At 56.7% G+C, this 25,737-nt stretch overlaps 2 protein-coding genes across 7 annotated transcripts in view; both read left to right on the top strand.

The window, feature by feature from the left end:
- Positions 1-7,221, top strand: part of CAPN5 (calpain 5) — a 54,160-nt gene extending 46,939 nt beyond the window's left edge. For both annotated transcript variants that reach the window (XM_045557297.1, XM_045557298.1), the window contains exons 9-13: positions 394-516; positions 1,778-1,974; positions 3,003-3,118; positions 3,658-3,794; positions 4,689-7,221. In XM_045557297.1, the coding sequence (XP_045413253.1) occupies positions 394-516; positions 1,778-1,974; positions 3,003-3,118; positions 3,658-3,794; positions 4,689-4,871 (756 nt within the window). In that variant the 3' untranslated portion in view covers positions 4,872-7,221. The remainder of the gene's footprint in view (positions 1-393; positions 517-1,777; positions 1,975-3,002; positions 3,119-3,657; positions 3,795-4,688) is intronic.
- A 1,957-nt stretch (positions 7,222-9,178) lies between these two features.
- The window catches only part of MYO7A (myosin VIIA), an 80,083-nt gene continuing 63,524 nt past the window's right edge, over positions 9,179-25,737 (top strand). For 3 of the 5 annotated variants that reach the window (XM_045557294.1, XM_045557293.1, XM_045557296.1), the window contains exons 1-3: positions 9,190-9,399; positions 11,409-11,472; positions 23,320-23,433. In XM_045557294.1, coding sequence (XP_045413250.1) covers positions 11,455-11,472; positions 23,320-23,433 — 132 coding nt within the window. In that variant the 5' untranslated portion in view covers positions 9,190-9,399; positions 11,409-11,454. Of the gene's footprint in view, positions 9,400-11,408; positions 11,473-23,319; positions 23,434-25,737 lie in introns of all 5 variants that reach the window. The other 2 variants (XM_045557292.1, XM_045557295.1) reach the window with 2 other exon arrangements.

Raw genomic sequence — 25,737 nt, 5'->3', positions numbered from 1 at the left:
GGCTGAGCCGGGGACTCCACCCTTGTTTCTACATGGCAGGGGTCTGTCCCTCCTGAGGACGTGGCCAGGCGGGGCTCCCCACAGGGACCTCTGCCCTGCAGCTCTCTCAGGTATGACCCATGCAGCTGCTTAGTCGGCGTGCTTGAAGTGCCCTTGTTGAGCACTGCCTGTAGCCGGGCTCTGGGCTGAGCACCCCTAATCTCACTGAGCTCTCCCACGCTTCATGCGGGGCAGCCATTGTAGGCACTGCTGGGCTGTCTCACAGAGGAGGGGCCAAGGCCCAGACAGGTGACATGACTGGCCCAAGCCCCCGGAGTCCAGGCTTCTGGGAGCCAGCGAGCCCGTCCTTGGCACGGCCTCATTGCGGTGTCTCTCTCCTTGGCCATCCTGCAGTACATCTTTGACGTGAAGAAGCCGGAGGATGAAGTGCTCATCTGCATCCAGCAGCGGCCGAAGCGCTCTACCCGCCGGGAGGGCAAGGGCGAGAACCTGGCCATCGGCTTCGACATCTACAAGGTGAGGGAAGCTGGACCCCCTGCTGTGGGTGAGGCGAGCAAGGGAGCTGGAGTTCGGGCTGCCCGTGCCTAGGGGAGAACACTCTAGAACACCTTGGTCACTGCCATCCCTCCAGCCGCCCTGGCCGCCATGGCCGACATTGTGCTGATGCTGTGGGCCCTGTTTGGAGTAGCCACCGGGGGCCCAGCCTGCCTGGGCCCAGCTTCTATGGAAGCTCTCGGCCTGACTTCTTTCTGCCCAAGACCGCAGGCCGGGGCTCTTTGGCGGATGAGGGAGGGGAGGATTGCTGGTGGCTGGGGCCAGGCTCTGGGAGGTCCTGGGGCTCTGTTGGGCCCCACTGCTCCTCCCTCAGCGCTCAGGGCCTCTCGCAGCTCCTGCAGCCTCCCTGCGTTGGAGAACTTGCTGGGCACAGGGAGGAGGCATCCTTGGGCAGAGCCAGGCACACTCGCCCCGGCCACTCGCCTGGCCTGGACCCTGAGGCCTTCTACACGTTGAGATGCCCAGTGTATGGTGACGGTCGGCATAGCGGGACCCCCATTCTTGTCAGGCTGTGATAACTTAATGAAACCACGTGGATATGGCAGGGCTTGGCCCATGCTGAGTTCCTGGCATTTGATGTGCTTGGTGACGTCATGGCAATTTGCTCACATCGTAGCACTGGTACATTCGTTGTGTGCTGACATGTGACACTCTGTTGTGACTTTGGCACATCATGATCTTCACTAGGGCCATTTCACTATCGTGGCACTTGTTTTCAGGATTGTCTAGCATGACCTGGCAGCTGGCAATGTCATTTCGTGGACACGGCTGCAACTCTGGCAGATCCTAATACTTGTTTCTGTTGTGACAGGCAGGAAACCCGTGGACATTGTTGCCAGGGAGCTTCCTATTGTACCCCTACCTTTTTAACAGCTTTTATTCAGATATAATTCACAGACTATGCAATTTGCCTATTTAAAGTGTACAGTCTATTGACTTTTAGTGTAGTCACAGAGTTGTGCAACCATCACCACAATCGATTTTAAAATAGTTCATCATCCCCGAAAGAAACCCACTCCCTTGGCCATCCCACCCACTCCCGGCGACCCCCTCCCCTGGGCCCTAGGCAAACGCTAATCCGCTCTTGTCTTTAAAGATTTGCCTGCCCTGGATGTTTCATATAAATGGACTCTTTCGCCCTTTCGTGGTGGTGGGCTGGGGGGAGACAGGTGGGCTGGGGTCGCGGAGGGGCTCTGGTGGCCCAGCCCTCCCGTCTCGGCAGGTGGAGGAGAACCGCCAGTACCGCATGCACAGGCTGCAGCACAAGGCCGCCAGCTCCATCTACATCAACTCGCGCAGCGTCTTCCTGCGCACCGAGCAGCCCGAGGGCCGCTACGTCATCATCCCCACCACCTTTGAGCCAGGCCACACGGGCGAGTTCCTGCTGCGAGTCTTCACTGACGTGCCCTCCAACTGCCGGTGCGTGGGTGCGGGCTGGGGCGGGATGGGGGTGAGGCCCACACTGGGGTGGCCGGATCCTGCAGCCCCAGGGAGCGCAGTGTCTGCCCGAGGTGTGGAGCGCAGGCCTCCAGCCGCCCTGGGGACACTGGTGCCCACCTCCTTCCTCTCTCGCCCCCGCTCCCTTGTCCCAGCATCTCTGGCCATGACTAGGAACAGCTTCTCGTGTGCACCGCACTCCACAGTTTACAAAGAGGCTTTCGCTCATCTCATTTGATCTTCCTGCACCCCTGAGTGGGAGCCTGACCCCTCCATTTTAGGAATGAGAATAGGGGATCGGGTTAGATGGGTTTTCCAGGGTCAGGCAGCCAGCGGTGGAGTCGGGCTGGGCCACCCGGCCTGTCTGATGCTGGGATTGTGGTCTTGTCACCACAACCCCGTCCCATGGTCCAGAGGACTGCTGAAACCATCCCTGTCCTTGCTGGGGTGCAGACCCTGTGGGTCCCACACTGTCCTCCCACCTTGGTATGCAGCGCAGACTCAGTGTCCCCAGAAGGACGAGTGGGCCCTGCCCACATGCCAGACCCAGGAGGCAGCCTGTGGTGTGGCAGAGTCAGGTGGCCTTGGGTCCTGCCAGCCCAGCCTCCCCCCCTTCCCAGCAACATGGGCAGGTCCTTTCACCTGGGAGAGCCTGCGCTTCCTAAAGTGTAACGTGGCACAATGACAGTTACCTGTCTGCCGGGGCTTTGTGAGGATTAGGAGTCATGCCCGTAACACCCAGCAGAGGGCTTGGCACACAGCAGGCACTCAGTAAATTGCTTTCCCGTTGTGGGAGGATGGGGCACCCTTGGTAGGGATAGAGAAGGCGGGAAGCCCATGGGGGCTGGATGGTTGGGGACTGCCCTTGGAGATGGGCCCAGGACTAAATGCAACAAATATCTGGATTAAATACCACTCCTCTTCCCTCCCACTTCTTGAACCCTCGCCTCACCCTCTGTCTCCTTGTCACTCCTCCATCACCGCCCACCCTCTCCCCTGCCCCATAACAGGGAGCTGCGCCTAGACGAGCCTCCCCGCACCTGCTGGAGCTCCCTGTGTGGCTACCCCCAGCAGGTGACCCAGGTACATGTCCTGGGGGCTGCTGGCCTCAAGGACTCCTCAACAGGTGAGCTCCTCTCTGGCTTGCGGTTGCCCCTTGCCGCCTCCCTGCCAGCGCAGACGCCAGCTGCCAGAGCTCTTCTGCTCTCACTCAGCAAGTCGGCAAACCTTTCCTGACACCCACTGTAGGCCCAGCCAGCCCTGGGGTGATGCCAGGCACAGAGAGAGGAACAGGTCTGCCTACCCTCGGGGAGCTTCCAGTGGGGTGGGGCAGCCAGACACAGGAACGGACAGCTGGGAGGGAGGGCTTCCTAGAGGAGGGGGCATTCCTCCAGGCTGAGGAGGTATGAAGCCTGATGAAAAGGGGTTGGGCAGAAGGGTGCTCTGGGCAGAGGGAAGAGCATGGGTAAGGCCCGCAGGCCGGAGGGGACCAGTGTGCCCCTGCAGGTCTGCTGTCTTGGAAGTTAAGGGGCCCTGAGGTGGAGCAGGCTCCAGTCTCCCCTTCCGAATAACTGAGGCCAGGTGGGCGTCTCGCCTCCCAGCTCTCTGTCCCAGCTGGGCCCTGCTCCTGCCCAGCCTCACCCCATCTTCCACCCCACTCTCCAGGGGCGGACTCTTATGTGATCATCAAGTGTGAGGGGGACAAAGTCCGCTCAGCCGTGCAGAGGGGCACCTCCACACCCGAGTATGATGTGAAAGGCATCTTCTATCGCAAGAAGCCGGGCCAGCCCATCACGGTCCAGGTGAGTTGCCCTGTCAGCAGGGCCCAGGGTGAAGAGCCTTTGATGGGGACCCAGGCGTGCCGGGTTCTGGTTGTCAGTCTGTCTCTGACCACCGGGGGTGGCCTTGGGAGTTCTCTTGCCTCCCTTCTACGGGTGGGCACGTTGGGTTAGCCGGTGTGATTCTGGACCCAGCAGGGCCAGTCTCCTGGCTGGGGACAGTGGCCTCCTCTGCTGGTCTCACCCAAAGCCAGTAGATAGACCCGGAAACATTGCACTGAGATGGTGCCTGGTGGGTGCGGCTGTTTCCTAAGAGCCTTGAGCAGGATCAGAAGGCCAGTGTGCTTGACCATGGGCTTCCTTCCCCTCTCAGGCCAGGGTGGCCGGTGGACAGTGATTCTGTGCTCATTAGGGAAGCACTCTGTCCCCTAGGCCTTAGTCAGCGTCCCGCCAGGTGAGAAACCATCTGTAAACAAATACTCAGGTACCCTGGGAGAGCCACTGTAGCTTTTCCAAGTTTCCTTAATACTGGGTCTCACTGGATCAATCACAGACCCACAGATATCAGGCTGGAAGGACCCCTAGGGGCAATTGGTCCAACCTTCATATTAAAGACGGGGAAACCAGGGCAGGGGGCATATCACTTGTCCAAGTTCACCCAAAGTCAACAGCAGAGCTACTAATTACAGATTTAACTATATACATGGAAGGAGCTTTGACAGATGGGGAGCCTGAGGCTCTGGGAGGGTCCAGGTTTCACGGGGAGGCAGACAGTCCAGACTCCTTTTCCTCAGCCAGGCTTGCACTACGGGAGGCAGGTTCAAGACCGCCCCTGCTACCACCACCTGCACCCCCCCCGTGGACCTATATTCCTGGCCTTGGAGCCAGCCCCTCCCATGATCCTCTGTGTCCTCCCAGATCTGGAACCACCGAGTCCTGAAGGACGAGTTCCTGGGCCAGGTGCACCTGAAGGCTGACCCAGACGACCTCCAGGCCCTGCATACCCTCCACCTCCGGGACCGCAGTAGACGGCAGCCCAGCGACCTTCCGGGCACTGTTGCTGTGCGGGTCCTCAGCAGTGCCTCCCTCATGGCCGTCTGACACCTGCCCACCTGCCTGGCCCTGCCAGTTCTCACCACCATCTGCATGTCCCCACCGGGCCTGGGACTAGCCTGAGAGCCAGGACACCAGGGTCCTTTTCCCACTCTTCCACTGACTTGCTGTGTGACCTTGGGAGGTCTCTGCCTCCCTCCGAACCTCAGTGTCCTGAAGGCCCCAAAGCATTCCCTTCTTATGGGGGCATTTTCTTGCCTGAGACTTAAAATAGCCCTCCCACCCCAACTGTCACCACTGCTAAGGGACTCTATCCGTTGAAAACATTTTCCCAAGGCCCTGCTGTCTGCCGAGGAGTGCCAAGAAGATGTCACTTGTTTACACGCAAACTGCCATGTCCCCAAGCCCCGTTCTTGTCCCTTGTATCCCAGGACCACCTCTCCCAGAACTCACTTTCCCTGTCACCTACACCTGGTTTTCTGCCACTTTGAAAGAGCTCCTGGCTCCTGCTGGGTTCCTGCTCAGGTTGGAATCGGGCAAATGTTCAGGTAACGTTTGTTCATTCTCTAATCCTGTCCACTAACCCATACATTTAGTCACTCAACAGAGATTTGCCAAATGAATTAATGACACCTTTGAAGCTCTGAGTGAAGTGGGGCCCTCCCCGGCCTCTGCCTTGGGCCTCGCCTCTGTCCTTGGGGCCTCTCAGAGGCGGGCGCCCCGAGGAGCTGCGGCTCCCTGCTCATTCCAGGCTCTGATTTCATTCCAGCCCCCGGCTTCAGGTTCCCAGAGAGGTGGTGGCAGTGGGGGGTGAGAAGGGGCATCTTCCTGTCTCCACTGCAGATGCATGCCTGGGCTAGTGGGCCAGGGGCCTGCCGGAGGGGGCAATGGGGGCCCCAGGGGGAGGCACATGCTCCCAGGCCCCCCCGACTGCAAGACCCCAGCTTTTCCTGGGAGAAGGGACTCTAGGGTGGATGGTGCCAGGCCCACTGGGGTCAGGCCATCCATTGGGCTTGGCAGGAGATGGTAGCTCTGTCGCCTGGCCAGAGGGGGCCCCCCCCACCACTCCGCCAAAATGCAGCCAAGGAGGCCACAGCACTCTGCTTGCTGCCTGGACCAAAATGTTCCTTATAGTCTTTAATGTTTTATATTCTTTTGGTTTCAAAAACTTCAATTTTAACCAGGGGCTTTTAAAGGAAAATTTAAAGGCTGAACCTTTTTTCTTCATGAATTCCAGTTTTGTGGGTCCTCTGATTTTATTTTGATTCCACTGGGGAGGGACATGGGAGACGGTGTCCTCTCTCAGGAGGTCTGCAGTGGATGAAGAAGAGGGTGTTTTGTACTTGGGTGTCTTGCAAGTTGGCACAGCCGTGTTCCTGTTATGTATTGATGCCATGACCCACCTTGGGACCTCTTCTGTGCCCTTCCTGGGCTTCCAGATCGGGCATAACAGTTGGTTCAAGAACGGCAATTCCTGTGGCCTTGCTGGGAATTCCTGTCAGGAACTTGACTTTTGGACTCCAGAGCCAGCCATGTGGCCCAGTGTCCTGGCTGGAGGTGCAGGCTTCTCTGACTTTGCCTCCTCCCCCGTGGCTGGCTCAGCTCCTGGGCCCCAGCCCTGGGGCCTACGAAGGGCCAGGAACTGAAAGACAAGGACAAGAGGACTCTTTCTCGGATACCAGGATCTCCCCTTGAGACCCTGGGCCTGGAACCGGCACTCTCCGAGTGACCAGGAGCAAGTCACTTAAACCTCCTGTGCCTCGATTTCCCCCTTCTATAGAGTGGGGCCAATGATTCTCATTGTCAGCACTCTTACCACCAAGTGCTGGATAAGGGCAAAACAATCCCCCTTTCTCTAGGTGTATCGGTATGCGCACACACTACACGCACATTCATGAAGTCCCCACTTCACGTCTCTTTCAAGTGAAGCTCCTGCGATGGGGTGGAGAGGTGAGTGCTGGGGAAGCCAGCGTGGCCCTGGCGCTGACTCCTGGGTCTTTGTTCAGCCCTGTCCCCCGGGATACAGGAGCAGACCAGGGCCAAGTGTCAGGCCCGTGTGGGCCTCAGCTTGGGGGCCAGGCAGTGTCTCCCACCCCCGACAGGGCCGCTTCAGCAGCCCTGCCCTTGCTTCCTGCCCCCGGAGCTGGGCCAGGCTGGCTCCTGGCTATGCAGGCCTCTCTGGTCCCCAGCAGGTTAGGGTGCAGGATGTGGGGGAGGGGAGTTGCTTTGTTCACCTTATACACCCACGGGGGCCTTGGGGTCCCCATTTGTTGAAGGGTGAGGCCTCAGCCCACACACCCAGACCTGGGCTTCCCTCCTCTCAGGGCCCACCACGGGGTCAGAGGAGAGGAGGCCTGTCGTGTGCTCAGAATAAATGTTACCACAATTCCAGAAAGACCTTCCTGTGTCTGTGTGTCCCTCTGGGGGGAAGGGACAATGGGGAGACTACTGCCCAGGCCTGGGTGGCTGTCCCCTGGTCAGAGGGATGGACGAGTGAGGATGCCGCTGTGTGGTGGGCCTGCGAGCTGAGATCCTGGGATCGGTCATTCCTTCAGCGAGTATGGGGCGGGCTGGGTGCTGAGCCCCAACCCAGGCATGGGGCTGTGGGGACCAGACACAGTCCCTGCTCTGGGACAGTCTACACGCTAGTAGGGAGAGCAAACACAAGCACTGATGGTGACAAACGCTACGCAGAGAGCTGGCAGGGCAGTGTGGGACTTACCGGAGCTCTGCTAGCCTGCTGGGTGAAAGGGGACCTATGCCCTGGTCCCACCGACCGGCGGAGGCCGCCCATGACCAGCGGGAGGGGATGGGCTTGTGGGGGGCTGTTGAGAGCGGACGTGGCAGCTCGGCCAGGGAGCGGGGGTGGCCGTGGGGAGAACCAGGGTTGGGATAGATTCCGAAGGCAGGGCGGACGGACGACAGAACCCAATGATAGATTGGACTTGGGGGACAGGGGCGTGGCTGCAGTGTGAGGACGAAGTAAACCCGGACGCCTACGTTTTCTCACGGGATTGTGAGAAACGGGCAGTACGAGTCACGTGACCCGCTGGGCCTAGAGCCTGGTCCGCGGAGGTGTTGAGCGCAGCGTAGCTGTGATCCGGCACTTGGAGGCCACCCCGTCCCCGACCCCGACAGCTGACCTGCACTCTGTCCCCACTGCCAGCCCTGAGCCTCGGGCACCCTCCTGCTCCTCTCTGGGTCCCACTTTTCCCGCCCGCGTCAGGCCGATGCCGTCTGGGAGGCTCAAGGAGAGGGCATTTGAGGAGCGGCAGGTTCCAGGGTAAATCCTGCCGGAGCCGCTGGGCTAAAGTGCGCCCGGCCCGAGGCTGCCTGTCGCCGATGTCGCTTGCCCCGCCTCTCGGCCTTGGTCCCGCGGGGGCACCGGGGCAGTGGCACCTGTACCCAGCAGGTGGCGCTGTGGGGCCATTGGTTCCCCAGCCCACACCCTTCTGGGCAGCTTCCCTGCAGATGCGCCCCGGTTACGAGGCCGGGGATCCGGAGAGCCCTCCCGCCGCCAGCCGGGAGCCGCCCCTGGAGAGGCGCGCGGTGGGCGGCTGCCAGGTGCGGGCAGGCGGAGGGGAAGGAGGAAGTGGCAGCTCTCAGCAGGGAGGGCTCGAGGTCACTGTCTTCGCCAGCACTAACAACGGGGATTTTGTGTGCTCCTTGCTCGTCCACCACACCCCCCTTTTAAATCACAGATTTCACTTCGATGTGGATGCGTCCCTGTTACGTGTGGGTTGCTCCTAGCTCGCTGGTTTGGCAAAGTTTCTGGGTGATTACAGAATAACGCGCATCCTGTGGGCAGTGGTGTTGAACTGATGAGGGGACACAGCTGCGGGGGCCCTCGGAAGTGGGAACGGAGCAGCCCGTGTGCTCAGGGAGGGGAGAAGGCGCGGAACACGGGGCTTGCTCAGCACTCCGCCTCCTGCCGTGCGGGCCGGGCTGTGCCCTCTGAGTCCCGGCCCTGGAAGGGAGGAGGAGCCGGCTGGAGCAGGGCAGGCAGGGGCTGAGGCCCCAGCACATCAGTGACCAGGTCAGGATCCGGCGCGGCTTCCTGCCCAGGTGCTGAGGCAGCAGGCCAGGTACTGCGATTGACGGGAGGCACCTCAGGCCCGGACGGGCGCCAGCCCGGGTCCCACGCGGGTCAGCAGCACAGCCGGGGAGAGCTCCCAGCGCTCTGCCTCCCCGTCGGCCTGCCAGCCTCCGCACAGGGCCCTGGGCGGCCTCTGGGTGTCAGTCCCAGCCCCAGCACAGCCCGCCCCCCACGCTGATGTCACCGCACCCAGACCTCGGAGGCCCCCTCTGGCTCCGCCTCCTGGGAGAAGGCTCTGGAGTGAGGAGGGGCGGGTGGCAGTGCCGGCTGGACAGCTGCCCTGGGCAGGAAAGAAAGGGAGAGACAGTACACAGGGAGGCAGCCAGAAACAGAAAGACCCAGAGTGAGCCTTGGAGCAAGAAGAGGGAAGCGTGTTTGCAGACAGTCCTGGGCCCGTGACCCCAGCTTCCAGAGTCCTCTGTGCAGGTGGACGCTGTACCCAGGCTGGTGGGTCACTGAGAGTGGGCGGCTGGGACCCAGGTAAGAATGGGCTGCCCACTGTCCTGGGCGTTGGGGAAGGTTTGTTGGATGTGCAGGAGTCACCTCTGGAGCCTCTGCCCCCATAGCCACTGGCTCTTGGACCTGGGCTTCCTGCTGCCCTTGAGGGCTCAGCCACAGCAGCCATTGAATGACACTGTCCTGAGCTTGGAAAGATGGAGGCTTGTACTCCGGAGAAGGGAAGAGCCCAGGGCCCTGGTGCCCATCAAATCGTCTCTGAGCTGCGGCTGGGGCCAGGGGAGCAGACCTGCAGGGGCGGCAGAGAGAGACCTCTGTCTCTGTCTCTGTCTCCTTTGCTTTCTCTCTGACACTCTTTATCTCTTTGTTTGGATAAGTCACTTCCCTCCTCTGTGCCTCAAATTTCCCATCTGAGAAATGGGAGCACAGAGCACCACCAGCCAGGGTTGCTGTGGGGGGAGGTAATACCAAGCATGGGCACAGAAATGTCCATAGTCTGTGTTCCCTGTTGTCAGTTTGAAAAGAAATGAACTTAAACATGGTCTTGTTCTCATTGTTTTGAAGTAAGATGTATATCTCATAGTTTTTCCTAATGTATGACCCTTAAAATAGGCACACTCACCACCCTCCTGCATCCTCCAGAGCCCCGAACTTTTAATGGAGGTGTGGGCTCTGCTCTGGCCCTTGTGTTTCATGCTGGCGTAGGGCGCGGGCACCAAGGGCCAGGCACCATCTTCAGACGTAGCGCCCCATGGCAGCAGCTTGCTGGCCTTTGCTGACTCCATTTCCTGGCCAGGCACCAGCCGGGTGCAGGTCTTGGGAAGGACAGTGTGCTTGCTACGTCCCAGAGCTCCAGGGCAGGGGTTAGGGCTCGGGTGTCAGGCAGTGTCATGGGCAGAGGATCAAATGCCCCAGCGCCTCTGAATGGACCCTTGTGAAAAATTGATGCCCATCCTGGGGGACAGGTTAGGAGCCAGAGGGGCCTCATGCCAGGGCCTATGGGCTGGGGCTGCCTTTGAAAGCCACACTCAGTCCCACAAGTCCTTCCTGAGCCCATCTCTGGGCCTGGCCCTGTGCTGGGTGAGTCTGCAGACAAGTGACGGCTCAGACCTGCTCCCCGTGGCCGTGCCCTGTCCTGGATCAACTCCCCAACTTTGGGGGTACAGGTGGGGACAGACCCTGTCCCAGACAACATTATGTATATAGTCAGGATGGGATAAAGGGAAACACAGAGGCTCTTGGCAGCTTGGGGGTGGTCAGGAAAGGCTTCCTGGAGGAGGTACCATCTGAATTGAGCCATGAGCCCTAGGTGGGAATATACTAGTCAAGATTCCAGGTAGAAGGGCCAGTGTGTGCAAAGGCCAGGAGTTACAGAGAGAGCTGGCATATTTCAGGAACAGTGAATCACTAAGGATGGTCCAAATGCAAGGGTAGGGAAGGAAGAACGTAGGGAGAGAAAACACTGAGGTATCAGTGGGGGCCAGACTGTGCTGGGCCTTAAGAGCCAGGCTGGGGTGCTTAGGCTCCACCCTGAGGGCAGTGGGTGCTCTAGAAAGGTTTCAGGGTGGGCCCTGAGTAGGTCCTGCTCAGCCCATGACCTTCCCCTCGGGCCAGGCTGCCCCTGTCATCCATACTCCTGGGGTGGCCCTGAGCTGGGAGGCCAGAGACTAAGTCCTAGTCCTAAATTTGCCCTGCCCTGCTGTGTGACCTTGGGCAAGTCTCGGTCCCTCTCTGGGCCCCTTTGCCTGTGTGTCCAGGGTGAGGCTAGACTTGCTACTTTCTAGGAGCCCTTTGGGAATCTCTGAATGACAGTGACCAAGAGAAGAGCTCAGCTGCTCTGGGCAATGGAGCCGGTTACTGTGGCTGAGGCTCAGGTCATGTGGGCTGGACTGTGGCCAGAGGGAGAGAAGCCAGGGAGGGTTCCCTCTGGGGAGGAGGGGCTGGGGCTTTGGGAGGAGCCCAGGTGACCCTAGCCAGGCTCAAGGCTGCCAGGGCTGGCCTCCCAGAGGATGACATGGTCTCTCTCCCTGCAGAGCTGTGTCTGGCCAGGCAGGCAGCCGGAGCGTCTGGCTCAGGACCATGGTGATTCTTCAGCAGGTGAGACCCCCCACACCCCACTGGCCCTTTTCTCCTTACACTCTCAGAGCCAGGAGTAGCCTCGCTGGGGAGCTCACCCTGCGCCACCCCGTATTCCCCCAGCCGTATGCTTACCCGTGGGACACCCTCCCCAGTCTTGCTCCTAGAAACTTGCTACTTGGTTTCCAAACCCAGCTGTGAAACTTTCCCTGACCCTCCCAGGCCTGGTCGGGACCCTGTTCCCTCTTATGTGCTTGCTGGGACTTCCTTCTCTTGCAGACTCTCCCCACTGGGTAGACGTGACTGATTTACACACATCTCTGAATTGTAGGCATTCCAGGCAGTGGAACAGCATGTGCAAAGGCCCAAATGTGGGGAGGTCCATGGGGATGGGGGTGAGGAGGCCGGCAGTGCTCCCAAAGCCAGGTCAGGACATGCCCTCAGACTGATTTATGCTGAAGGCCTTGGGGAACAGTGAGTGAGGGGTGACATTGCCCCCCCGGACCACCCCAAGTTTTATGGGAAGAAGCAGAGGTGCCACCCCAGCTGAGTCCTCCAGCCCCTCTTCCTACCCAGGGCCACAAGAGCCTCTGACCCTCAGCCCTTCCCCGTGATCAGCCTGAGGCTCTAATGAGCTCTTGGGCTCCAGAGCAGGAGCCAGGAATGTGGGCCATGAGCCAGGTGGGGCTGGCACGGGGCCCTAGGGCTTGCGGGGCTGTGTGCTGTGGGGGCGCGGCCAGCAGCTTCCCATCCTCCAGAGTCGCCAGGGGCCAATGGAGCAGGTCTGCCTTGCGCCCCGGAGGCCGCACGGGACCAGCGTGTGTGCCCGTGTGTAGGTGAGAAGGCAGGCTTCAGGGCAGGATCAGGACGGTCTTCCGTCCCAGGACCTGGAGGACGTCCCCTCTAGAGCCCTTCGCCCCCCTGCTAGCCTGTTCAAAGGCCCATCAGAGATGGCCAGGAGCTACAGGAGAAAGAAAGTCATATTCACGGAGTGCTTGCTGCGTGCCAGGGCCTGGGCCCCAGGTGGGCCCGCGCACAGCCCCCCAGAGCCCTCCAGGGGTGCCTTCCCTCGGGGCCCTCTGAGGCAGGCCTCCAGCTGGCCGGACGCCCCGTGCGCCCTCCCCGCCTGCCCTCTCTGCACACTGGCCCACCGCACCTGGGGGTGGCCTCTGTTGGGGACAGGTGTCCGCAGGTGAACAGCAGCTCTGCCTGCCCCGCAGACAGGAGGTAGGTGTCTGGTACTTCTTTGGTCCTGAAAAAGCTCCCCCCTATGGGGCGCTGGCCAGCTCCATCCTGGGCTTTGCTGTTGACACATGAGAGGACCCTGGGCACATGAATGAGCCTTCCTGAGCCTCAGTTTCCTCATCTGTAAAACAAAGATTAAAAATCCTTCTCCCGAGGCTGCTATTGGGAGGGTAAAATGCCATGAGGAGCTCCATGAAAGTGCCTCTTCTTCACCTGCCTCCCTGGTCTACCTTCCTCCTGCTCTCCTCCTGCCACTTCTGTCCCTGTCCTGAAAGATATACGGAGTGCCCAGTGTCCCCTCCTTGCCTGACTGACTTCTACTCATGCCCCAGCGTGGCCTCCCCTTTCCTTTGGGAGCCTTCCCTGCTCTTCAAAACCCAGAGCCTGGGTCACACTCTGCCTTCTTTCCCTGTCCCGCCTGGGGCGTCCCGCTGAGCCCTGGAAATGAGGGACAGCCTTCATTCCACACCCACCATCTGCTCAGCCCCGGGCACCAGCCCTCCCAGGGAGGAAGCTCTGTGCAGAAGAAATGAATTGTTGTGATCACACCATCATTTGGTCCCAGGGGCTGGGTTCAAATCCTGGCTCCATTACTTTCTAGCTGTGTGGCTGCAGGCAAGTTGCTGAGCCCAGTTTCCTTATCTGTAACAAAGTGCTGCTGATGGTGCCTACCTCATAGGATGTCTGAGGATGAAGTGTCAATGCATATTAAATGCTTTGCCCAGTGCTTGACCCAGCGCTCAGTGAAGCTTAGCTGCCACGAGGACTGGAGCTGATGAAATAATAACACTGTTCCTGTGGATGTGATTTCTCCAGTCTTGGTTCTCTCCCACTTTATTTGGGATAAAACATCTCAGGAGACCTCAAAGGATATCATGGCTCTTTCTGCATGTGTAGAGTGTCCCCATGCGGGACACACCAATGACAGAGATTCACCCATACACCAATGACAGAGATTCACCCATCCATCCATCCGCTTCCCAGCCTTTCTGAGCCTCCCCAGGGTACAGACACAGGGTACAGACCATAAAAATGGTCTAAGAACCCAAATCTCTTCAATCGCGAAAAAAGCTTGTTTATTTGTTAAGGGTTCTCATTCATCAGTGGTAGCATCCCTGGTGGTCCTGCTATGTGCCGAGCACTTTATACATGATCTCAGTTTACTGCACTAAGGCTATGGGGTAGAGACCTTTGTGCCCATATCACAGGTGAAGAAACTGAGGCTCAGATAGGGTAATTGAACATAAGCTGGAGTAGGTCCAGACAGGAGAGGGAGCCACGATGGTCCTGGTAGGGGGACAGCAGGCAGGAAGAGGAGGCCCTGGGAGGGGCTGCTGTGCCAGGCACAGGGCTGTGGCACAAGGAGCAGGCGCAGGTTTGCGGGAGGAGAGGTCAGACTACTCGTGCTGGGTTCTATTCATAGCACATGGGCTTTCCTAGGGCCCCTGTGGATGTGCTGATGATCTTGGGAATGGGATGGGGGAGGCTGGGGACTCCTAGAATGTCAGAGGCTACCTGCTCACTCCGCCCTCAGCAAAGCGCCACTGAGCCCCTTCTCTGGGCCAGGCTGGACACAAAGGGTACAGAGATAAAGTGACTACCCCTCCCTGGAGGAGTTCCCCAACCAGTGGGGGAGACAGCCTAGAAACCCAGGGAGGGCACCTGTGACTAGAACCGTGACAGCCAGAGTGCAGGGGTAGGGTGGGAGGGAGCCGGGGAATGCGGGAGGCTTCTGCCCTACCTGGGAGGGGGCGGTCAGGGAAGGCCATGAGACTGTTGCAGGGACGGAGGTGTCAGGGAGAAGGACTTGCCCAGGGTTGCAAGGCCAGAGGGTGCCAGGGTGGGAACAGGAACCCAGAGCTCTATGATGCACGTGACCTGCTCTGTTAAGGCCCTCCGGGAGGCTTTTTCACCTCAGTATGACATAATTTCCAGCTCTATGGTACAACCAGGGTGGGGACTGTATGTGCTTGGCCCAGATTTGTGGGCAGAGGAAGCTTTGAAGATAAATTTGCAGGCTATTGATGACAGTTGGATTGACACTTTTAGTGAAATACAATGTCCTCCTTTGTCTTGTGTAACAATTTTGGACTTAAAGTCTATTTTATCTTGATAGTATAGACATCTCCGCTCTCTTTTGGTTACTATTTGCATGGAATACTATTTGCATGAGATCCTTGCACTTTTAACCTATTCGTGTCTTTAGCTCTAAAGTGGATCTCTTGTAGGCAGCACATAGTTGGATCATGTGTTTTTATCCATTCTAACAATCTCTACCTTTGTATTGGAGAGTTTAATCTATTTACACTTAAAGTAATTACTGATAAAGAAGGACTTCTGCCATTTTGCTATTTGTTTTCTAAGTGTTTATATCTTTCCCCCTCAATTCCTCATCACTGTCATCTTTTGTGTTTCATTGATTTTTTTCTAATGTGCTGTTTCGATTTCCTTCTCATTTTCACCTGTGTATTTTTAACATTTTTTTCCTTAATGATTATGCTTAGGTTTACAATTAGCATCTTAAATTTATAACAATACAGTTTGAGTTAAGGCCAAATTAGTTTCAATAGTAGTTAAAAATTAGATGTAGCTCCATCTCTTCCCCCTTTATGTTTTTATTGTCACACATTGCATCTTTGTACATTGCATGTCCACTAACATAGATTTGTCATTACTTTATGCATTTTTACTCTAAATCACATAGAAAAAAGCAAAGAGGAGATACAAACCAAAAATACAACAATACTGGCTTTTACATTTCCCTATGTAGTTACCATTACTAGCGTTCTTTACTTCTTCATATGGCTTTGAGTTACTGTTTAGTGTCATTTAATTTTTTTCCAAACACTTTTATTGTTATAAAAATACACATAAAATTTACCGTCTTAGCCATATTTAAGTGCACAGTTCAGTGGCATTGAATACATTCATAATGATGTACGACCATCGCTACCACCCACCTCCACAACTCTTTCCGTCTTGTACAACTACCATTCTACACGTTAAACAATAACTCCTCATTCCTCTCTGCCCTCAGGCCCTGGCAACCACCATTCTACTTTCTGTCTTTATGAATTTCACTACTCTACATACCACATATAAGTGGAATCACACAGTACTTGTATTTTTGTGGTGGCTTAATTCACTTAGCATAATATCCTTGAGGTTCATCTATGTTGCAGCATGTCAGAATTTCCTTCCTTTTAAAGGCTGAATAATATTTAATTGTATATATATTTATATACATATATATATTGCATTTTGTTTATTCATTTCTCCAATGATGGACACTTGGGTTGCTTCCATGTTTTAGCTATTATGAGTGATGCTGCTTTGAACATGGGTGTACAAATACCTCTTCCAGTCCCTGCTTTCAATTCTTTGGAGTATATACCCAGAAGTAGGATTGCTGGATTATGTGATAATTCTATTTTTAATTTTTTGAGGAACTGCTACACTGTTTTCCACAGTAGCTGCACTATTTTGTATTCCCATCAGCCGTGCATGGGGTTCCAATTTCTTCATATCCTTAATACTTATTTTCTGTTTGTTTGGTTTTTTTGATATTAGCCATGCTAATGGATGTGAGGTGCTATATCACAGTAGTTTTGATTTGCATTTCTCTAATGATCAGTGATGTTGAGCTTTTTTTTTTTCATGTATTTCTTGTCTATTTGTATATCTTCCTGGGAGAAATGTCTATTCAAATCCTATGCCCATATGTGAATTGGGTTGTTTTCTTTGTTGTTCAATGTCCTTTAATTTTTAGCATTTCTTATAGAGCAGGTCAACTAGTGACAAATACACTCAGCTTCTGTTTATTTGAAAATGTCTTCATTTCACCTTCATTTTTGAAGGATAGTTATGCCAGATATAGAATCCTTGGTTGACAGGTTTTTTCTTCCATCATTTAAAATGTATCATCCTACTGCCTTCTGGCCTCCATGGCTTCTGATGAGAAATGAGGTAATTAAACATATTAAGGATTCTATGTATGTAACAGGTCACCTCTCTCATTGCTTTCAAGATTCTCTCTTTGTCTTTGTCACCTGTGGAGAAGTGACCTATTCCTCCAGCTCAGGGAGGGTGGGAGTGCACGGGGCTGAGCGGCAGGGCTGGGTACAGGCAGGGCCAGGCTCTCTGCGTCTTGCGGGGTTTTCTCCAGGGGCCTCTCTCCAGCCACCAGACCTACTTTATGGTCTCTTCCCTGTTCCCTCTGATCCTGTTTGCTTTTCTCTCTTCCTGGAATGCCCTTCCCCCTCATGCCTGCCTAAAAAATGAACACCCAGCTGTCACCCCTAACACGACACTGATATAGCATTTGCTCTCTCAGGCACCAATCTGTGTGCCTTGCCCATCTTAGCCTGTTAAATCCTCACAAGCACATGGAGGTACTGTCATTTTGTCACCTGACAGATGAGGAAACAAAGGCATGTGGAGGTTGAGGAATAGGTCCAAGGTAGCCCAGCTCGTGGGTGGCCGAGCCAGGATTGAACCTGAGTTGTCTGGTTCCAGAGTCCGAGCTCTTAGCAGCCACGCTACCCTGTCTCTCCAGGCCAGATCTCTGTGTTCTCTGCCAGTACCATCTTTATCCGTGTATGGGTCTTTCCTTCCCACCGGGCTGGGAGCTCTGAGGACAGGTCTTGTTGACAGTATCCTCTCTGCTGTAGTGTGAGCCTGTGCTCAGTGAAGGCTGGTTACGTGGACGGATGGAAGCAGGCCTGGAAACCCCACGGCCTGCACTCTCTTGTGTCTGAGGGTCTGGACCCCATTCCAGTGCACTCCCGTGGGCGGGTGGGCAAAGATAGGTGCCCTTGCTCTCAGCCTGTGTGCAGGGTCCCCAAGAGGGCATAGGAAGTGGGTGGGAATCACTGTAGCCAGTCAGCTTTGTGCTGGGTGGTAGAGTCCTGCGTCCCTGAGGCTGGGACAGCTGGGACAGGGAGTTGGGTCAAAGGAGGCCCTGGGCCCAGCTTGGGCAGCTCTGAGCTCTGTGCGGGGCATCACTCTCTCCTTCCTCGCCATTCTCCCCTACTCTCTGCTGTTGATTGTTTGTTGGGGGAGCAGGTGGCTCCAGGATTCCAGACCATGCCAAGGGCCAAAGGTGGAGAGAGGAGGCCTTGAAGAGAGAAGAGAGAAAAAGGAGGGAAGAGGGGAAGAGGACAGAGACAAGCAGGGAGAGGCAAGGGGAAGGGAGTGGGAGGAGAGTCCCAGGGCCGGGCCTTCTGGGCCCTGGGATGGACAGTGGCCTCTGGCTCACAGCCCAGCATGGACCCGTGCCCGGCCGGTCCTGTGTGGCTGCCAGGACACAGGGGCCCAGCCTGGTCCACTGCAGGGTGAGCTCTGAGCCGTCAGGGTGGTTTGGCTGTCCTGGGGAACCCAGGGGACCCCACACCAGGCCTCAGTGGCCTCTTCTGTGGGGTGGCCATCGCCTGCCAGGGGAGGAGGACCAGAGACAGGCTCAGAGTGGTTTCCCCCCAAAGCTGCTCCAGAAGGAAAATCTGTATCTGCCCTCACTTCCCAGAGGAGGCCCGTGAGCCAGAAACGCCTTTCACGCACCTCCCCTTTAGTCTTAAAAATTCCCGGAGTGTTCTGCTCGGTAACATCCCCGCGTTGCCTGCTATAGAAAACGTACTGATTTTCTCCAAAACTGCAGTCAGGGTGAGATTCCCAAGTTTATCCCGCGGCTGCGGGCCCCGTGAAGCCAGCCCGGAATCCCCCACGAGTGGGGTGTCGGGGTCCCGCCGAGACGGGAGGGGCCGGGGTGGCGCGGGTGCCCCCTCCCGGTTCGCGCCCGCGGGCGTCACCTAAGCCGCGGTTGCCATGGGCCCGCGGCAGATGGCCCGGTTTAGGGTTCCCGGGCGGGCGGCGCGCACGGGATTAGGTGAATTAGGGAGCGCGAGCCGTGCCGCCGTCGCCGTCGCCGCCAAACCCTCCGCGCCATGGAGCCCCCAGCCGGCCCCGTCGGCCCCGCGGACCCCACTGACCCCGCCGACCCCGCCGAGGCGCGCGCCCAGCAGCCCGGCAAGTGGGCGCTGGTGCGCAGCCTGAACCAGGCGATCAAGACCTACGCGGTCATGCCGGTGAGGCCTGGGTGGGGAGCGGGAGGGCGCCACGCCACGGGCCTCAGTTTCCCCACCTGTCAGAAGCCGGGTAGGTGGGCCTCAGGGTCGCTAAGCCCCAGTGTGCACGGAAAGCAGCCCTAGGATGGTGCGTGCAGTCCCTGACCCTCGGCGTGAACTTGGCCCCGGCTGCCCCTCCCTGGGGCAGCTGCATCTGGAAAACCCAAGGCCGGCGGGCCAGGTCAGAGAAGGGGCTTCCCACATTTGCTGGGGTCCAGAGCAGGGAGGCCTCCTGGTGCACAGAGGGGCCTCAGCCAATGTCCTGCGGTGTCCCCGCTACCACCCAAGTTTAGGAACTGTTCCTTGTTCATGGGCACCTCTGGCAAGACACTGGCTCACCTTCCTCGCCTGTGAAACTGGGGCCGATAAAACTAGTGTCCCAGAGTGAGCATGAAGATGACTGAGGGGGAAATGTCCTGAAACAGACTCCTTCCTATTCCACAAACAGGGACTGAGCCCCGGGCCTGGTCCCAGAGGAGAGAAGAGGCAGAAAGGGCTAAGGCCTGCAGAGAATTATTAATACTGCTCTGAACTTGATGCCCAGATGGAAAGGGGGTAGACAGCAAGGACCACTTGCATTTGTGTGGGCCTGGCATCTTCACACGCACTGACTCCTTCCACGTTAAGGCTGACACACAGCATCAGTGGCAGAACTGGGACCAGAACCCAGATCTCTTGATTACATGTTCACTGTGCATATGTCCTGGCTTTCCTGGGGCAAGGCCTCCCAGAGGTTTGGGATACACTGGGGACATTGGGACAGACCCATTCTGGGGCTGGGAGCCTGCATAGCTGATGGACTGGGAGACTCTCTGCTCCAGCCATTCATTTGACAGCGAAGTTGCGACTTGTCCCAAGTTACACAGCCACACTGAGGTATGTGTCATAGCACAAATGAGATCATCGATAGAAGATCCAGTCACTCGTGGGGTGCCCCTCACGGTGTGCACAGTTGTCACTGGGCAGTAGTAGTAGGAATGGGGCCAGATGCAGCCGTGGGCTGCCTGGGACTAGCCACGGGATGGGAGGGGCTGGTGAGATTAGACCTGGAGCCCAGTTCCCCTTCCTGGCCTCCCCCTCCCACCCCTTCACGGCTTCCTTCCTTCCTTCCCTCACCCAACCAGCGACTCCTGACTCACCCCAGTTTTGGTTCTGGCTCTGTCTTCCTGATGCCAATGGTCTTACAGTCACTGATTTGATGAGTGACTGTGTGGCCAGGTTCCTTTCTCTCTTTGGGCCTCAGTTTCCTCATCTGTAAAATGAGGATCCTGCAACCTGCCTGCACTCTGCTGCTTTAGGGACTTCCCCTGGGACCACAGGACCGTTCCCTCTCAGAGGTTCTCAGCCCCCAGAATTCTCCTGAAGCCTCTTACCTGCCATTTGAAACTCTTTACTCAAGCTCCGACCTAGAACCGAGATAGTTAAGTCACTGCCCTCCTGGTGACAGCCCTAGGTTAGAAGAGTTCTAGTCACTTCTGTTTGCTGTGTGGCCCTGAGCACTTCACTCAGCCTCTCTGGGCCTCCATTTCCTGCTTACATGAGGTTTTTTTCGTTTTGGTTACTCTGTGTTCTCCCGGTGGGAAACAAATATTTTCTGTGTGCCAGGCCCTGTGCTGGGCTGGGGGATATAGGTGACTCAGAGAGACCCCTGCCTTCCAGCTGCCCGGAGCCTACGTTTCCAGCTTGCCTTTTGGGCTCAGGAGTTATTTAGGGCCAGGGACCCTATCAGTGTTTTCTGTTTTGCTCACCCATCTGGGTTTGGGGCTGGGCCCAGGGAATGTCAAAAAACAGGGCTGGATTTGGAGTTTGCAGGCCTGGGATTCAGCCCTAGCTCTGCAACAAAACAGCTGTTGACCTTGGGCATGTTTATTGACCTCTTTGGGGAGATAGAGACAGAATCCTCTACCTAAGGCCATGTGAGGTTCAATGAGATAGCTGTAGGGATGCCTCCATCCCCTACCGAGCAGGGCACCTTCTCTTACCCCCTGCCACATGCTCTCTCAGGGGACATGCACACACACTTGTGCCCAGTGCCCTTCTTGCTCACTGGTGCCTACTCTGTGCTTGGCTCTGCAGAGCCACGGATGAGACACTCAGACCCTGCCCTCGGGAGCTCCAGGCCAGTGGGGAGTTGGGACTCGGCTGTCAGGGGGAAGCCCAGGGACTGTGGAGCCCTGAGGGATGACTCGGTTCTCCACACAGCAGCCAGAGTGAAATTTTGAAAATGTAAATCCATCATGCCCTCCAGTGGCTTCTTGTCACACCTAGAATCCTGTCCCTGGCTTCCAAGGCCCTGTGTGACCTGGTGTCTCGCTGGCTGTGGCCTGGGCTATCCTCCCCACTGAGAGATGTGGCCTGCTGTGCTCAGTCCCCAGAGCCTTGGCAGGCTCCCCCAAAACACGCAGGAATGGACCAGTTACCGCTGGCGGGGCTGGGGAGGAGGGGAAGGTGGGGAAGTGGGGTGCGCAGGAAGCGTTGCTGGTGTTTGCTCTGTGTCCTCACACACAGGGCGTCTGCTAGGAGGAAGGTGGGGCAGGCAGGTGATCCTGGGTGGCACTTAGAAGGGGTGAGGACTGTGGCAGGAAGCGCAGCTTGGGCTTGGGCTTGGGTCTCAGGCAGTTGTGAGCACTGAATGGGGCAGTTTGTGGGAAGCAGCCCGCGGAGCCCCAGGCCCACAGAGCATGCTCGGCAAACACGTGTTCTCCTCCCCTCCCGAGCCGCTCCAGTTTTTATTACTTTTTCTGGGAGAAAGCGTGGGTTTGGGCCTAGCCTGACTCTAACATGCGCCAACCTCCCATTCACATGACGAGAGGGCCACAGTGACAGCTGTGGCTGAAAGATACGGTCACGTACTGCATAACGACGTATCGGTCACTGATGGACCACATATGGATGGCAGTCCCATAAGATAATAATACCATACTTTTACGTACCTTTTCCATATTTAGATAGGTGTAGATACACAAATGCTCAGCATTGTGTTACAGCTGCCTGTAACATTTAGTACAGGCGCATAGCCTGGGAGCAATAGGCTGCACCACGTAGCCTAGGTGTGTCGTCGGCTGTACCATCTAGGCTGTGTAAGGACACTCTATCATGTCCACACAAAATCTCCTAAGGACGCGTTCCTCAGAACGAATCCCCATCGCTAAGTGACACGTGACTGTGGTTGCTTCTGATGGGAACAGGAGATGTGGAAACTGAGGCTCAAAGAGGTCAGTGACTCACCCAAGCGAGGCCTTGCACCAGGCTGCTACTTGATATTAAGTTATATTTTTATTAGAATGTCTGAGTTCTCCCACATTCCTGGGGAATGTGGGAACCACCAAAAAAAGAATAATGTTACCAGGTTTAGAATAAAGTCCAAAACTTTTCTCCCAAGCCCAAGAAAGGCCGATGTGTCCTGGACCTGCCCACTTTTCTGACCTCCCTCTCTGTCCTTAGGTCCTGCCACTACTGCCTCCTTGCTGTTCCCTCCTGCCCCAGGGCCTTTGCACTTGCCATTTTCTCTGCCCAGATTACTGCCCCTGCTCCTTCCTTGGCTGGCTCCCCAGGGGTTTCTTCCTCAGAGTGGCTCCGTTGGCTACTGAGTCAGGTTCGCTGGCTATGACTTTCTCCACCACTGGCGTGTCTATTCCCTTCTTGGCACCCACCAGTATTCAAAGTGACCATGTTAATATATTTGCTCAGTTGTTTATTTTCAGTCTCCTCCGACTAGAGTGTAGACTTCATAGTCAGTGCCTTGTACTCAGTAGGTGCTCAGTACATGTGTGTCAAATACACATTGTTGTATACATCAGCACTGAATGTGGTTATTCTAAGTCCATTTTTCTGACCCTGAGTTTTAGATTTAGCTTTCATGAGCTCTTACTGAGTGTGTAATGAGGTCCAGGCCTTGGGCCAGATGCTGCAGGGGACACAAAAGTGACATCCTCCCCCCCAAGGTCAGGACTCTCCCCAGAAGCCAGGAGCCAGTGTGGCCCTGATCACAGGGCCCAGCATGGAGTGGTGTCCCCATGAGGGACCCATCACAACAGTGATGAGAATTGGCCCCAGAGGTGGTGGAGGCTGCAATGTTCACCCACAGTGTCCCCTTGTTTCAGACAGAGAGGAAAGGGTTTGGTGTCTCGGTATTTCCGGCTGGACCCCAGTCAGTCTGTTGTACATGTGCAGGGTGCAGAGCCATGGGAAGGCCAGGCTTTGACAGGCCACGGTTTGATGCTGCCCAGCTGTGTGGCCTTGCCTCCCTCCCTCTGAGCCTCTGCTTACTCATCTGTAAAACGGGGAGGGTAACGGCTGCTACAGAGGAGGGCTGGATGTGCGTAAGTGCTCAGCCCAGGGCCTGGCTCCAGACAGTCCCAGCAAATTTGAGTTCTTGTTTTCCCTCTTTTGTGGTTGGCATCAGAGCCTCTGGTGGTGGTAGGGGCAGAGTATGGGGCTGCCCAGAAGGGGTGCCCAATCCCCCTCCCTGCTCACCTGGCCTGGGACTCTCTCTTGCCCACAGGGGGACTATGTGTGGATGGACCTGAGATCGGGGCAGGAGTTTGATGTGCCCATCGGGGCAGTGGTGAAGCTCTGTGACTCTGGGCAGATCCAGGTGGTGGACGATGAAGGCAACGTGAGTAGCCGCCTCCCCGCCCTCCCTGCCCCAATGCCTTGGGGAGGCTGACAGGTGCCCTGAGACAGGTGCCCTGAGACGGGGACCAGCAAGTGACCTGCATCAAGGGCATGGAGGCAGTGCCCCCGCTTCTGCCTCCCAGACATCCCTCCTCCATGGGGCTTTCCCCACTACCCCAGCAAGAAGGAACCTCCCCTTGTGCCCCCGCCTACTTGCTCCACTTCCACAAGCACTTCAGTCCCCTCTGCCTGGTGTTACAGGTATGTGCGTGTAGGGGATGACCCCACACTGGGTGCTCCCCAGACACAGGGGTGCCCTGGGGCCTCTGAGCATGTGTGCACATATACAGCACATGTGTATGTGGCATTGGGGACATGTAGGTGGGATACAGAGCACCCCTTGTTTAGCAGGGACATGAAGGACCCAGGGAAATTTAGTTCTACCATAATTTGGGTTGTACCCAGTGGTGTGCCAGGTGCTGGGGACATAGAAATAAGACTGAGTCCTTGTCTTAGCCTCCTAGTCCAAGCAGGGAGAGTCAGGCCAAAGAAGGTGCAGTGACTTGGGGCAGAGGGCTCTGCTGGGGACGAGGGGAGGCCAGGTTCTAGATATGGAGCGGGCAGGGGCACCCCTGACATCCCTGCCTCCCTCAGGGGCACCTCAGGGTTTGCAAAGCCCTTTGACCCAAATTATGTCTTTGGATCCTCACAGCATCTGGGAAAGGCAGGGAGGGCAGTAACTGTTACTCCATGGGGAAACTGAGGCATGGAGAAGGACCACATGGCTAGTCACACAGCTAAAAAGTGATGGTGGCAGGATTTGAACCCAGGACCTCTGGCCTCTATGCATATATTTCCCCTGTCAACACCTCAGTGGCAACTTTGGGGCGTGGGTTCTGCTAACCACACTTCTGTCCCTTGGGCTTTAGAACCTGAGCGTCTGCAGCATCATTCCTGAGGCTGCAGCTCTAGGACCCTCTAGGAAGCCACTGTGAGGCTGCAGCCACAAAAGGGGAGGTACAGGCTCAGCTGGCAGCACAGACGGGGCCATGAACCTGCCTGGAGCCCCCAGAGTGGGGACCAGGGACTCTGACGGCAGGCTTGGGTTTCACCTGGGTCTTGTTACATGTCAGATGGTGTCCCGTAACTCTGTGTCACCGGATCCCAAAGGTCCATTCCCCCTCTCCCCCAGGCCCTGAGAGTGGCGGCTGCCGGAGGGGGCAGTTAGGGAGGCTGGGGTTGGCGTCAGTGGTGTTGGGCCCCGGGGCCACCGGCCCCTCGTTCTGGAGCCTTCCCCCACCTCCTCCATGCCCAGCTGTCATCTGCTCCCTGTCCTCCCACAGACTCTGAGCAACTTGAGAGCTCAGCAAAGGGTCTGCCCAGGGAGGGCTCGGGGCAGACGTGCCGGATGAATGAATGAGTGAAAGGTTATGGTTTCACTACTCTCTGGATCCCAGGGCTCTGCCTTTGTCCACGCCATTCCTGTTACCAGATCTACCCCTCCTTCCCTTCCTCTACAGAGCCCATTGTCCCTGTCTCTCCAAGCTCAGTCCCAGGCCAGCTGTTTCCCAAACGCGTCCCCAGTCCCTGGAATGGGCCACGTTCTCTCTCTCTCCCTCTCCCCACTGCCCGTTCGCTGGCATTCCTTCAGGGCTCGGCCTCAGCTACTGCCCTGGTTACACTTTGGCCCCTGCCCAGGTGCTCGTGGACCTTGACCTCGGGGGTGCTGGCCTCAGCTGGGAAGGGTGGGAGGGGCTCAGCTCTGCCTCTTAACTGGGCAACTCATTTTACCTCTTTGGTCTGAATTTGTCACTGTAAAATGGGATAGTAATTCTCTGTTACAGTATAGCGTAAGGGACAAAGGAGAGCGTACATCTTTGTAAAACAAAATGCGTTAGAGTAATACTACCCAGCGCTGGCTGAGCATTTACTGGGCACCAGCCCTTTACAGACCTGGGAGGACAAAGCTTTCAATGAAGGTTGGCCATTACTGTGTCCCTTACTCTTTCCAATACCCCCAGGAAGACAGGATTGTTATTCTCATTCCCATTTTACAGATGAGGTCGTGGAGGCTCAGGAAGGAAAAGTGACCTGCACAGGGTTCTGGGGTCACGTGGAGGCTGAGCCACTTCTTCACCTCTGTGTTGAACTGTCTCGGGGGGGCACTGTGGGGACTAGAGATTGGGGTTGAGTGGGGAAGGCAGACAGCTGCCCCCTGGCCCACGCCGGGCCTAGGACCGGGTCAGGGAGTGGGGACCAGGCAGAGGGAATTTTCCAACTGGATCAGCTTTTATCAAGAAATAGG

The sequence above is a fragment of the Lemur catta genome, chromosome 7 (assembly GCF_020740605.2).
Source record: "Lemur catta isolate mLemCat1 chromosome 7, mLemCat1.pri, whole genome shotgun sequence".
In the NCBI taxonomy this organism is placed as follows: domain Eukaryota; kingdom Metazoa; phylum Chordata; class Mammalia; order Primates; family Lemuridae; genus Lemur; species Lemur catta.
This window is presented reverse-complemented; position numbering and strand designations above follow the sequence as displayed.